Source organism: Patagioenas fasciata, chromosome Z (genome assembly GCF_037038585.1).
Source record: "Patagioenas fasciata isolate bPatFas1 chromosome Z, bPatFas1.hap1, whole genome shotgun sequence".
Classification (NCBI taxonomy): Eukaryota; Metazoa; Chordata; class Aves; order Columbiformes; family Columbidae; genus Patagioenas; species Patagioenas fasciata.
In genome coordinates this window covers 58,312,011-58,324,976 of record NC_092560.1, presented here as the reverse complement: position 1 = coordinate 58,324,976, position 12,966 = coordinate 58,312,011, and the positions used below count along the sequence as shown (strand labels likewise).

General features: G+C 39.0%; 1 protein-coding gene across 2 annotated transcripts in view; it reads left to right on the top strand.

The window, feature by feature from the left end:
• The window catches only part of DDX4 (DEAD-box helicase 4), a 33,880-nt gene extending 20,914 nt beyond the window's left edge, over nucleotides 1-12,966 (top strand). For both annotated transcript variants that reach the window (XM_065860504.2, XM_065860503.2), the window contains exons 13-19: nucleotides 858-987; nucleotides 3,651-3,817; nucleotides 5,426-5,571; nucleotides 6,357-6,456; nucleotides 8,382-8,652; nucleotides 8,804-8,890; nucleotides 11,179-12,966. In XM_065860504.2, the coding sequence (XP_065716576.1) occupies nucleotides 858-987; nucleotides 3,651-3,817; nucleotides 5,426-5,571; nucleotides 6,357-6,456; nucleotides 8,382-8,652; nucleotides 8,804-8,890; nucleotides 11,179-11,259 (982 nt within the window). In that variant the 3' untranslated portion in view covers nucleotides 11,260-12,966. The remainder of the gene's footprint in view (nucleotides 1-857; nucleotides 988-3,650; nucleotides 3,818-5,425; nucleotides 5,572-6,356; nucleotides 6,457-8,381; nucleotides 8,653-8,803; nucleotides 8,891-11,178) is intronic.

Below are 12,966 nucleotides of genomic sequence, written 5' to 3'. Positions count from 1 at the left end.
TTAATTGGTAGCAGATAAATGTTTAAATGTTATGAGTCCAACCTTTTTCTGTTTTTGACTGAAGCTTTCTGAAAAGTTTCAAGTAAACATGGTAAAAATTTAACAGGTTTTTGATTCACTGTTGCATATGAAGCAGAATTAGTGCCTTCAAGAACAGACAACTTGCATATTAAAATACTCATTGTGTGCATGTGAAAGCCTTAGCAGGAGTTTGTAAAGATAAGCTTGTAAACTTAACCCTTCAGCTTTGTAAGGTAGTTATTGCTCATAGAGGTGGTTTTCTACAGAAGAATATCTGATGTGCTTCTAATCAGTAGATGTAATCAAAACCTTTGTAGGAGGAACATTAAGTTGTTGACTGTTTAAGTGAGTTTGCAGTCTAATGCTTGAGTGGTGCACTGCATGGCCAGTGTGATTAGTTGCTTTGCGAAGATCCACCTGTGGGGGTTTTTTTGGTACTGTCCTTTCAAGGTGTGGAAAGATTATTTCTGAAGCTCTAAAGGCATATATTTGATATTTCTGCTTTTTCTAAGTATGCAATTTAAGAGGTGACAATGTCTAATGCTATTTTGGCTCTTACTGCCAGTAACTTTCAGTTTAAGGGAGGAGGAAGAATGCAAGTAAAGTGGTCTTTCCAAGTGACAGGTGCAACCTCTTATGTAGTATGAATAGGAACTCTGAGTTTATGGTGCATCAGTTTCTGGTCTTGGGTTCTGCCTTTGGTTATAAGCTGTGCTGTATGGTGAGGTAATTTGAACCACTCTAACTTGGTGGTAGATCTAATTGTTTTTTTCACACTTTCATGAAACAACACTGCATACTTAAATAGTTAATCCAGATCTTTTTCTGTGTAATAGAACTTGTATAAGACCTGTTGTGATCTATGGAGGTACACAAACAGGCCACTCAATTCGTCAGGTAATGCAAGGCTGTAATATACTATGTGCCACTCCAGGAAGGCTTCTAGACATCATTGGAAGAGAAAAGGTAAGATCTCAAAGCTTAATCTGAATTCCCTAAATTATTTTGGTTTTTTTTTGCACACTGGTTCTTGTTCTTCGAATTCAATAGAGGTAAAACCACGAAAACCAGTTAGTATGCTGCCATTGTACAAGCACTTACTTAGAATACAACTGGGCTTTTCTAGGAATATTTAAATACCGTGAGGTTTTTGAAAGAGTAGCATGAGTCCAGATCTCTTCAGTCCCTTTCAGGGCCCATTGGAAGAAATCAGTATCACAGTATGTTTGGGATTGGAAGGGACCTCGAAAGATCATCTAGTCCAATATCCCTGCTGGAGCAGGAACGCCTAAGTGGGATCGCACAGGAATATGTCCAGGCAGGTATTGAATGTCTCCAGAGTAGGAGACTCCACAACCTCCCTGAGCAACCTGTTCCAGTGTTCTGTCACCCTCACTGAAAAAAGTTTTTTCTCAAATTTAAGTGGAACCTCTTGTGTTCCAGCTTGATCCCATTACCCCTTGTCCTATCATTGTTTGCCACTGAGAAGAGCCTGGTTCATCCTTGTGGCACTCACCCTTTATATATTTAGAAACATTAATGAGGTCACCCCTCAGTCTCCTCCAAGCTAAAGAGACCCAGCTCCCTCAGCCTTTCTTCATAAGGGAGGTGCTCCACTCCCTTCATCATCTTTGTTGCCCTGCACTGGACTCTCTCCAGCAGTTCCCTGTCCTTCTTGAACTGAGGGGCCCAGAACCGGACACAGTATTCCAGATGTGGTCTAACCAGGGTGGAGTAGAGGGGAAGGAGAACCTCTCTCGACCTACTAACCACCCCCCTTCTGATACACCCCAGGATGCCATCAGCCTTCCTGGCCACAAGGGCACAGTGCTGGCTCATGGTCATACTGTTGTCCACCAGGACTCCCAGGTCCCTTTCCCCTATACTGCTCTCTAATAGGTCATTCCCCAACCTATACTGGAACCTGGGGTTGTTCCTGCCCAGATGCAGGACTCTACACTTGCCCTTGTTAAATTTCATCAGGTTGTTCCCCGCCTAACTCTTCAGCCTGTCCAGGTCCCGCTGGACAGCAGCACAACCTTCTGACATGTGAGCCATTCCTCCCAGCTTAGTGTCATCAGCAAACCTGCTGATAGTACATTCAATTCCCTTGTCTAAATCATTAATGAATATATTGAATAATATTGGCCCCAGTATTGACCCCTGAGGCACTCCACTAGATACTGGCCTCCAATTAGACTCTGCACCTTGGACTACCACTCTCTGGCTTCTCTCCTTAAGCCAGTTTGCAACCCACCTCACTAGTCTATTGTCTAGACCACACCTCCTCAACTTAGCTGTGAGGATGCTGTGAGGGACTCTGTCGAAGGATTTACTGAAGTCAAGGTAGATCACATCCACCGCTCTGCCATCATCCATCCACCTTGTTACATTCTCATAAAAGGCTATGAGGTTGGTCAAGCATGACTTACCCTTAGTAAAGCCATGCTGACTGCCCCTAATGACCCTCTTATCCTTGATATGCCTTGAGATGGCACCAAGGATAAGCTGTTCCGTTACTTTTGCAGGGGCAGAGGTGAGGCTGACCGGTCTATTATTACCCAGGTCCTCCTTCTTGCCCTTTTTGAAGACTGGAGTGACATTTGCTTTCCTCCAGTCCTCGGGCACCTCTGCCATTTCCCAAGACGTGGCAAAGATGATGGAGAGCGGTCTAGCAATGACTTCAGCCGGCTCCCTCAGCACCTGCGGATGCATCCCATCTGGACCCATGGATTTAGGGATGTCCAGACTATTTAATTGCTCCCTAACCCAGTCCTCATCGACTAAAGCAAACTTCTCCATTGACCTGGCTTCATCCGGGGTCTGAGTAAAACTGGCTACAGTGTTCTTGGCAATTAAATTTTACAGTTCAAATACATGGAACACCTTCTCTTAGTTCTCATGGAAAATGTCACAGCAGATTTTCACTTGATGTTCTATTAGTTTTGATGTAGTAGCTTTTCTCTGTCTGAAACTATGCCAATATTAAGTCTTTGAATCTCTTAGTATTAATTTTATTAAAATAAAAAAAAACTTCCAGGTGTAATATTGTATTTGAATTTTTATTTTTCCAGCCATTTTAACTTCAAATTGAAATTGGTACATACTATACTGGTGGCTCAGTGATGTTGCACTTGACAAATAAAATTTGGAAAAACACTTCTTGGTAATAAACTGGAGATTGGCTTTCTGTAGATACCAGGCTTCTAGTCAAAATGACAGTCATTGTCAGCAACAGAAAAGTTGTAATGTTCCGTAATGCTTTGTGACATTTTTTTTCGGAGCAAGGAGTTTTTTGACAATGTAGGTGTGTTATATGAGAGAACCTTTCTAAAACCCAGGCATGATTTCAAAAGACATGTGCTAAGCAATAGTCAATCTATGGGCTCTGTCTTGGTTTACATTACTGAACAAAGTTCTGAAGCACTTCAGTGTACACATGCTATTAGAATTAGTGTAGATTGAAATGTTAAATAAAGGTTTAGATGCAAGTAAAACATAAGGCATATAGGCTTTTATTTGTGAATAAGTAACTTCTACCAGAAATAAATAGAAGGTGGATTGTGGCAATTAGAAGTGTATACTGCTGTTGAACCAATACAATTTTTCTTTCATTGAAATACTTGCAGATTGCTTTGCATAATGTGAAATACCTGGTGCTAGATGAAGCAGACCGCATGCTTGATATGGGTTTTGGGTCAGATATGAAGAAGCTGATTTCTTACCCAAGCATGACACCAAAAGACCAACGTCAAACACTAATGTTTAGTGCTACTTTCCCTGAGGAAGTTCAGAGGTGAGTAAAGTAAAACCAAAAATATATCTGAAAATGTACTTGTATAGAGCTAAATGTCTGATAATTGTTGAGGACACTCTTTACTTTTAAAAGCTTACGTTGCTGGAAGATACTGAAAAACTGTTACGTTAACACTTCTTGCTGAAGAGTTCCCTTTATGTTTAGGTAACTGCACTGCTAGTAACCTGCATAGATTAACTGTTTTAAGTTGGGAACTATGAAGCAATTTGCTAAGTTTGTCTGAAGGCTTTTAAATTCTGTTTCTGCAGAAGTCCTCTCAGTGCTCCTATTTCTTTTTTTTCTTGTCCTCCTCCACCACACCTGTGGAAGTTCAGTGATCTTGGCTGTTTCACAAACAGCACTGGTACCGCTGTCTCCGCTGTCTTTGGCATTAGGACATAATATAACCAGGCATCTCAATTATTGCTCAGTGTACCAGCCTTTCTGATGTATGATCCTTATTTGCCTGCGTAAGTGCCGTTTGGTTTTGTTATTAGCATTTCGGGATTTGTGTCTCCCATTAAAAATTCTTTTTTCTTTCTTTTCTCCTCTTGTGGTTTGTGTGTTGTTTTTTTTTGGTTCCTTTTACACAGTTTAAACTTGCCCTTTACTTTCAATTTAGAGCTATATCTCTATGTGAGATCTTAAACTAGTCAGATCTGAAGGCCAAACACATTTATTAATAAATAAATGTAACTTTAATTTGGTATGAATAGAACCCTTTCACTGGCAATTACTCGTACAAATCAGGTAGGAGATTCGAGTCCTTAAGGCAGTCTTTGAACGTTTCTAAGACTTGTTTCTTTTTTAGAAATTTCTTCTTAAACTTGATATTACTTGTTTTCAGTTAAAGGTTGACTTGTTTACCATCTGACTTTCAGTGTAGTGGAAGCTACTCTGTCTATACCAGACAGGAAGCAAACTTCTGTATTGATAAGTTAATACAGTTTATTAATACCCTGGACTATTATGGGGCATTCCAAGGAATTACCCATTTTGGCGAGTTTGTCTCAGATAAGATCACCTATGTAAAGAGAACTGAAAAGGTACATTGTCTGAACAAAACTTGACTTTTGCCTATGGCAACTGGTAAATAGATGTCATATAATAAACTGCATTTTTAAGCAATGCTTTTGTTGAACAGTCAAAAAGGATAGTGTTGACTTTTGGATGCCTGTTTTGAATTCTGGCCTGTGTAGGATTCTTCCCTGTCCCTCCCCCTAGTGGTGAAATGGTGCCCTTAGAATGGTTCTGTGAGCATATGTCAGTAAGCCATTTCATTACAAGCATATATGTGGAACTCTTTCTGAAATGGCTAGTGTGTGTGGAGTTTGTCTTACAAGAAGCTGCAGGGTTGTAATCAGTCTGTGTACCTTCTTACTGATCAAGTTTTTTTTGTACAGCTGCCTGGAGAATAATATAGACTCATTTAGGTTTTTAAAAAATGCATATGACTACTTACATCCTCTACCTTGTGTGAAATGATACAAGTATTTGTTGTGAGTCTTACATAAGTATAAACGAAGTTACTTGATTTTAAAGCAAAAGATGTAATGTTTTTACATTACATAATAGATGTAATGTTGCTCAATTTTGTTTCTTTTCAAGGCTGGCTCGTGAATTTTTGAAAACTGATTATTTATTTGTTGTTGTTGGACGTGTGGGTGGAGCCTGCAGTGATGTTCAGCAAATTGTTCTTCAGGTTCCTCAGTATTCCAAGAGGGATAAACTGATAGAAATTCTACAAAGCACAGGTAACTTTCCTTATTCCTAATTGTTTTCCAGGGAAGACTAAATTGATTGTGATTAAAAACAACCATTTGGGGGGGTTGTACTCTTGCGATTGATGGAGTCATGATTTCATTCTATTGTGCGTGTTACACGCTTTACAAGACTATGAATTGAAGCTTGAAGCAGACCTCCAGGAGATCTGTGTTTTTAGACTTACTTGTGTTAAAGCTATCCATCAAGGTCTTATCTCTGAGTACTAGGAGACAAACTTCCCAGATGGTTAGGTTCTTCATATGGTCAATTAAAATACTTTAGCATCTGGGAGTATTAGCTCCAGACTATAGGTGTATTAAACTGCTTATGTGAATGTTTGGGCCTGTATTTTGTTAATGGTTGGGATTTTTCCGTTTTTGCTCTAAATGTGTCTGAAGTTTAATGCTGAAAACTGGGAAGGAGTTTGGAATTAAAAAATGAACTGTCTATCTTGCTGTTCAGTGCTCAGAATGGTGTGCAAGTTTTAGCCATGTGCTGTAGAAAGTGACTATACTTATCACAGAGAACAATACTCATTTCCTCCTTTTATTAAGGAAGAAAATACAATGTACTTGTTGTCACCTAGGTTTCTGTGTTGATCTAGAAATAGATGAATTTAATTTAATTAATTCAACAGAAGCAAGAAATCAGTCATACTTATAAAAACACCTAATATCAGAACAGGTTTTAAATAAAGTCTTTAAGGTAACGGTAACGAGTAGTGAAAATTCATCAGGTTTAAACTGCAGTGCATCTGAACTCTTGTTTAACATAGGTCAGGAACGAACCATGGTGTTTGTGGACAAAAAGAAAAAAGCAGACTACATTGCAGCCTTTCTTTGTCAAGAAAAAATAGCAGCCACGAGTATCCATGGGTAAGTGTTTTTTTGAGTGCAAGTCAGGTAATAAGTCCAAGTCACTCAATACTGTGTCTCAGGAGAAGCTTTTATTGAGATTTCAAGTTTCCCCATATCTGTGTGACTTAACTTGTCTTGTTTCAACTTGCCTTGTAATCATTAGCAGCTCTTCTGCATTGAGAATGTAGCGTTTATGAAGGCCAGTTCTCAGAATGTTTGAGTTTACCTCTTTCTGATTGACTACACTTTGCATGCTGTCTGTGACCTGGAGAATATTATACCTACTCTAAAAAGAGGAGAAAAAAGTAATTCAGGTGTTGTTTACATGTAGTTGTTGGAATTATGTGTGATGAAAACCAGACATTGTGGTGTTACTGGAGATATTTGTAAACTCACGTAGCAGTTGTGAACCTTCCACTCTATCTTGTCACTTAGAGTAAGCATGTAAGGTGAGTTGTGCACCATACCAATTTCTGATGCTGTCATTTCTACCTGCTTGATGTGGTAATGGACATGGCATTTGTATGGAGATTAATCCAAAGAGAAGATGTTTTAAGTTGCATTTGTAGTCCACTCCGTAGTGTTACATAACCAAACAAATGCTGAGAAATGCGGTGAAATAGGTTTGGACCTGGAATTAGCAACTATCTAAAAAGGTTGTCTGTCTTTCATGTAATGAGCTGGAATGTAGTTCTGTGATATTTGTTTATAGATGAAAATGTAGGATGACAAACTGAATCTAAACATTCCTAGTGAACTGCAGCACATTGAAAATGTTATTTTGCAATATTTTTCATCTTGTAATAGGAGGAAGTAGCTTGAATTCTTGCCAGTAAAATAATGTTTTGGGCATTGTTCTGACAGACATAAAAGTATCAAGGTCGTAGATGGGTTAAAATAATCTTAGTACACAGATATAAGATGTTTGCCTTACCAATTTTACAGGTGTGTGAAGGGTCTTTTTGAGAACAACTGGCCTTCTATTCTTGGCTAATCTGAATTGCTGTCCCCAAGTTGTCTTGCATAGGAGAAGGTTCTTAACACATTTCTGTAAAATTATTGCACTGTGAGTTAAGGTATATTTACGAGAGAATAAATGGTTTCATGGAAGCTGCTAAATTGTTATTAATGTTACTGATTTCTGATTCGTTTTTTGAGTTGAAGTTAGTTAGCATAGTTGCTCTTCTCTGGAATGGTGGTTGTACCAGACTTCACTGAACGTCCCATGTTAGACTGAAAAGAGTGCTGTTTTTCACATTTCTAATTTGTTCTATCATTTGGACAATAAAGAACGTAAGGTAAACTCTGACCTGGTGCATATAAGTGCTGGATAATCTGTAAATACTCCTCAAAAATGCAAACCCCAGAGCAAATGTAGTTTTTCTTGTGATGACGAACAGAAGGCAAGTTCTGTAGTGTTGGCTGGCCACACTTGCTAGTATGTCTTGGGAAACAGCTTATGTAGGAGTCTAGGTAGACTTCATCTTTTTTGTTCTGGTTCCCTGCTACACATCAGTAGGAAAAGTGCTTCTAACTATGGCATGAAGAAACAAACAGTTAAACAAGTGGATCTTCTTAAAGAGGCAGTGCGTTTGAGACATGACTGGCTCTGATTCTTTAAAAAAAGATTTTCTTTAGAGACTTAGGTTAAAATAGTTCTTGTGTCCTACTTCTAATCAGTTAAAAATTCAGAAAACCTGAACTGGTAGTCTGTGTGGTTTTGGTGTTGTGGTTTTGGGCTTTTTGGGTTTGGTGTTTTGCTGATGGGGTGTTTTTTGTTTGGTTGCTTGTGGTTTTGTTTTGCCTATGGGGTTTTTTCTTTTTTTTTTTTTTTTTTTACTTAAGAACTACTTTTGTCTGTGAATAATGACCTCTAAAGTTGTATCTTAGAGGTGCTGCAGATTTTTTTGAGATATCTATTCTAATTGTTACTTCCTTTGTAGAGACAGAGAGCAGAGAGAAAGAGAAGTAGCTCTTCAGGATTTTCGTTCTGGAAGATGTCCGGTTCTTGTGGCAACATCAGTTGCAGCAAGAGGTCTGGATATTGAAAAAGTTCAACATGTTATTAATTTTGATCTTCCTTCCACCATTGAAGAATATGTACACCGAATTGGCCGAACTGGTCGTTGTGGAAATACAGGCAAAGCCATTTGCTTCTTTGATAAAAGTTCAGATGGCCATCTTGCAGAGTCTCTAGTTAAAGTACTTTCAGATGTAAGTTCAAAATCTTAGTGCCTAAGTTTTTCTGTTCTTTGATATTTCATTTCAATGTACTGAGCAACTATTTCTTTGGTACAGTTACAGAACTCTTACTATTAATTAGTAAAGCAGTCGAAGTCTCTAATTCACTTTTCTAACTATGTAGGCCCAACAGGAAGTTCCAGTTTGGTTGGAAGAAATTGCTTCTGTCCCTCAAGGAGAAATACACTGTAGATCAGTTGATAACCAAAAGGTAGGTCTGGAAATGAACTTGAAAGTCTTGACTTTTAGAACTTCCTCTCAGTGTAAAAGTGTGTTTAGCAGTATATATCCAGAGTAATGGCACAAACTGCTTTGACTGTAACTGTGCCTGTGTCTTGGTGGGACAACTTGCTTTACTTGGGCTCTTACAGTGTGGCCTTACTAGCTGCATTAGTCTTGATCTGTAGTGTCAAGAATTATTCTGTGAAAGAAGAGGTTTGTGCCAACATAAAGGTTGTAGTTGTAGAAGTTTCTCTACTGCATATGTAGGCTAGGAGCAAATAGTTGTCAGTTATACAGTCACTGCTTGTTATGAATTACACAATCAATTAACTCATTTCACTAAAAACTTCAGGTGATTATAGCTAGATCAATGACCTAATCTGATCTGTGTAAAATTGTTCTTAAGAGCTGACAAAGAGACTTTTGGTATCTTAGTGTTGCTGATACCAGATGTTAAAATTACAGCTTGAATAAATTAGAAAAGGTGGCATAGGTTTCAGACTGCTCTGTAGTCACTAGTTTAGGATTTAAGTTCTATGTCTATTTCTACTTTAAATTATTTGTTTTTTAATCTGGTATCTGATAGTTTTGGCTCTTATTGAGCGGGATTTTAATACTTTCAGCAAAAGCTTTTCATTCATCTCATGCTTCCGTAAGAACTTTATCACATGTCAGCTGCATTCCAAATGTTAATACGCTTTCAGACCACAAACGAAAGAATTGCTCTCACATCTTACAGAATGTCTGAAGCTTGAGTTCAAGCTCAGACCTTCCTTTCATTATATTTTTTCCATACTATAATCAGTTGCCAAGGGAAGCTGCTCTGGAGCTGGGCCGATCAGCAGCAGTGTGGCAGATCTTGGTGCAGAGAGGGTTTTTTGGAGTCAGGGAAATGCCAGGGCAACAGAGACACCCACCAGGAGCTGGTAGCTCTTGTGGGAGATGTTGAGTCGTGGGCATTGCCAGAGGAATGGTGACCACCCCTTGTGCTGTTGAAGAGCAGCCCAGGGAGCACTAGGAGTGTTGCAAATAGGGTGGCAAGCAGAATATGGCACAGCAGTTTTTGTGGAAGGGTGTGCAGGGAGGCCATAGTCACCCTACCAGCTCAAGACATTAGTTTGGTGATTAGCACCCTCCCAGAAGGAGCCTTGCTATGGTATCGACTTGGCACAAAGTTATGTCCTCTGCACTCACCAGGAAGGATGCAGCAACCCAGGTGGAGCTCCCATGGAAACATGCAGCTGTCCAGAATTCAGTCTGCGGGGACTGTCAGAGCCTCTTGCTGCTATGGGATGACAGTAGAGACATGTGTGTGAGATGTGACTATGTGGATGATCTGCTCAGCCTGGTGGCAGAGCTAACAGAGGAAGTAGAAAGGTTAAGCATCAGGGTGTCTGAGAAGGAGATAGGGAAGCCCGAGTGTCATTCCACCAGTCTGAGACAGGAATAGGAAAAAAGCCAAGATCAAGGGGGTCCTGTATCTTCCCCCCCATCAAACCAAAGGCAGTAGCTGAATGGAAAAGGGTGAATGGAGGCAAGTCCACACTTGTGGCAGCAGGTAAAAGCCCTTTGCCACCTTGTTCTCCCAGTTGCCTCTGTATAACAAGTGTGAGGCTCTGGATGTGGAAGGCTAGTCAGTGGATGAGGAGAATGAAGGTACATTTACACTGGAGGTGTTGACAGGGTCAGAAAGGCCTACCCCCTGTATTATGACCACCTCCATGAGGAAGGAAAGACAGGTTACAGTTGCAGGTGACTCCCTTCTGAGGGGGGCAGAAGGCCCAATATGTCAGACAGACCCTCCTCTTAGGGAAGTCTGCTGCCTTCCTGAGGCCCAGGTCAAGGTCATTACTGATGAGCAAGACTCATAAACTGGTAACAATGGATTTGGAGAGAACTGAGGTATTGAACAACACTTTTGCCTCTGTTTCCTCTGGCAAGTTCATTATTAAGTATTAAATGGAGAAGGAAATTTTTCCCTGAAATTAGGTGAAATGTTTTTTGTGTTGGGTAAAAGAAGTTGGGATTTGAACTTTGGGAAGGATTATTCCCACACATGATAAATCCAAGGTTGATTAAAGTACTTAAATTTCACACTGGGGTCTAAAAACGTGTTGTATACAAGTTTAACAATCAGTGCTTCTGTATTTATTTTAAAATACGACCAAATTAGAATAAGACATGCAGTAGAACACTAGAATTGTTTTGTAGTGACTTTTACTGTTTAAATGATTGAAGTGTTAATGACTCTAAACTAGTACCTGTTCTTTTTCCTAGAATTACAGGGACAGAGGCAACGTGAACACAGGAAGAATGAAGATGGCTTATTCTGCAACTGAATTGGAGTCCTGGGATTAAACTACTTTAGTACCAAACTAGATTGTATTCTGTTGTCCTTCAAGTGAACTGTTGCACTTACTGTTTCTTACTGTTGAGCATGGAACACTTCATGTTTAAAGAAGTAGCTGGTATCATATGCTAAAGTTTTCAGCCATGTATATTGTATTCTGTTATGATAAACTCAATTGTCACTTGATGTAGGAAGTCAAAAGCATTTTTTAGGAAACACTTCAGGTGTTAAGTGTTAAAACTTCCACAGAGTGTTTAATGCTTGGTGGCTAATATGCTGTTGTAAAAAGGTGGAGGTTTTGAAAGTGGAAAATAGTAGATCCCTTGAACTTACTACTTCGTTATCAGAATTTTTAATAGGAAGATAGTATTCTGAGGACCTAGTTTGGAGAAGACCTTTATGTAAAGGGATCATCTAAACTTCATGTTCATTCCTTTGTGTGACAGGCCAGTTATAAAATTTTAATCTGGTGATGAGCTGACTTGGTCTCAAGGATCTGTTAAACATCTTGTAAACAGTTACTTAATAAAAACTTGAGTGCATATTGATGGTTGTTTCTACATCAGATATACAAAAAAGCATAGGTCATTGCAATTTCATGGACTGGGATTATTTTGACATGCATGTAACAATGCACATCTCCGTATGGAACTAAAGACCAGTGGCTACATTCACAACTTAGTTGAAACAAATGGTTATACAGAGCTGTCCTCAGAGAAGGATGGAGCCCTGTATTGCTTCCAGTGTAATGTTTTTCGCTTTGACAGACACAAATACTCTTCTGTTACCTCTTGTGGAAGAGTTTGCTTTAGAACAAGCTTGGTGGTTCATAACCAGAAGAATTTCCCATATTTGTAGAAGCTGTGGAGAGCAAGCAGCCATTAACAGTTCAAGATTTCCTTGAAGTTGCTTTTTTTTTTTTTTTTTTTAATTTACCAGTTCAGTGTACTATAAAGGTAGATGTCATTGTGTCCTGGAGGAAAATGGCAAAGAAGTTGTAATCATAATTTGTAATGTCTTGCACAAGGTGAACAAGCTTACAGGTGTGTCTCCTGTTCTCTGGTATTTAGCACACAATGCTGAGCACTGTTCCTTGTACAGTCTTCCCATTTAATACTGGAAAAATACTACTTTTAAGCTCTCGTTAGAGGACTGAAGGTTAAATGCCCAAGTTTGAGAGAATCAGAACTGACTTGGGCAGTATTATGGAGCTGTTACTGTAGAAAAGCAGGCTGCCATTCTTATTTTTTTGTGGGAATATATTTTCAAAAGTATTCATCTGCTTAAATATCTGTTTATTAAAATACTGTTATTTTTGTATACTAAAGTTCTAATGCTCCATAATATGCAAAAAGGTAAATTAAGTTGTAATTGTGTACTTTGAAGTGAGTTGAAGGGATGGTATACCTAAATTACTACTCATAAGCAATGGATGTATTTAAACTTGAAGTCTATAATTTAGAGTACAATAGCCTGGGCAGCATGACTCCTTTTCCTGGCAAGTCTCCTTGAGGATTTTTGTATCCATTCTGAATTTCAAGTAATAAATTGAGTGCTTTTGGTTGCTAGCTGCAACAAATGTGAGCAAACTAATTTTTGGAGCAATCCATACAGTTGATGGTGCTTTCAGTTTCTGCAAAATGAAATGCATAACAAGCTGCTTGTGACCTAGAATAAACTGATGGAAGGAACCTGGCTTAGCCTTGTTTAAAGGA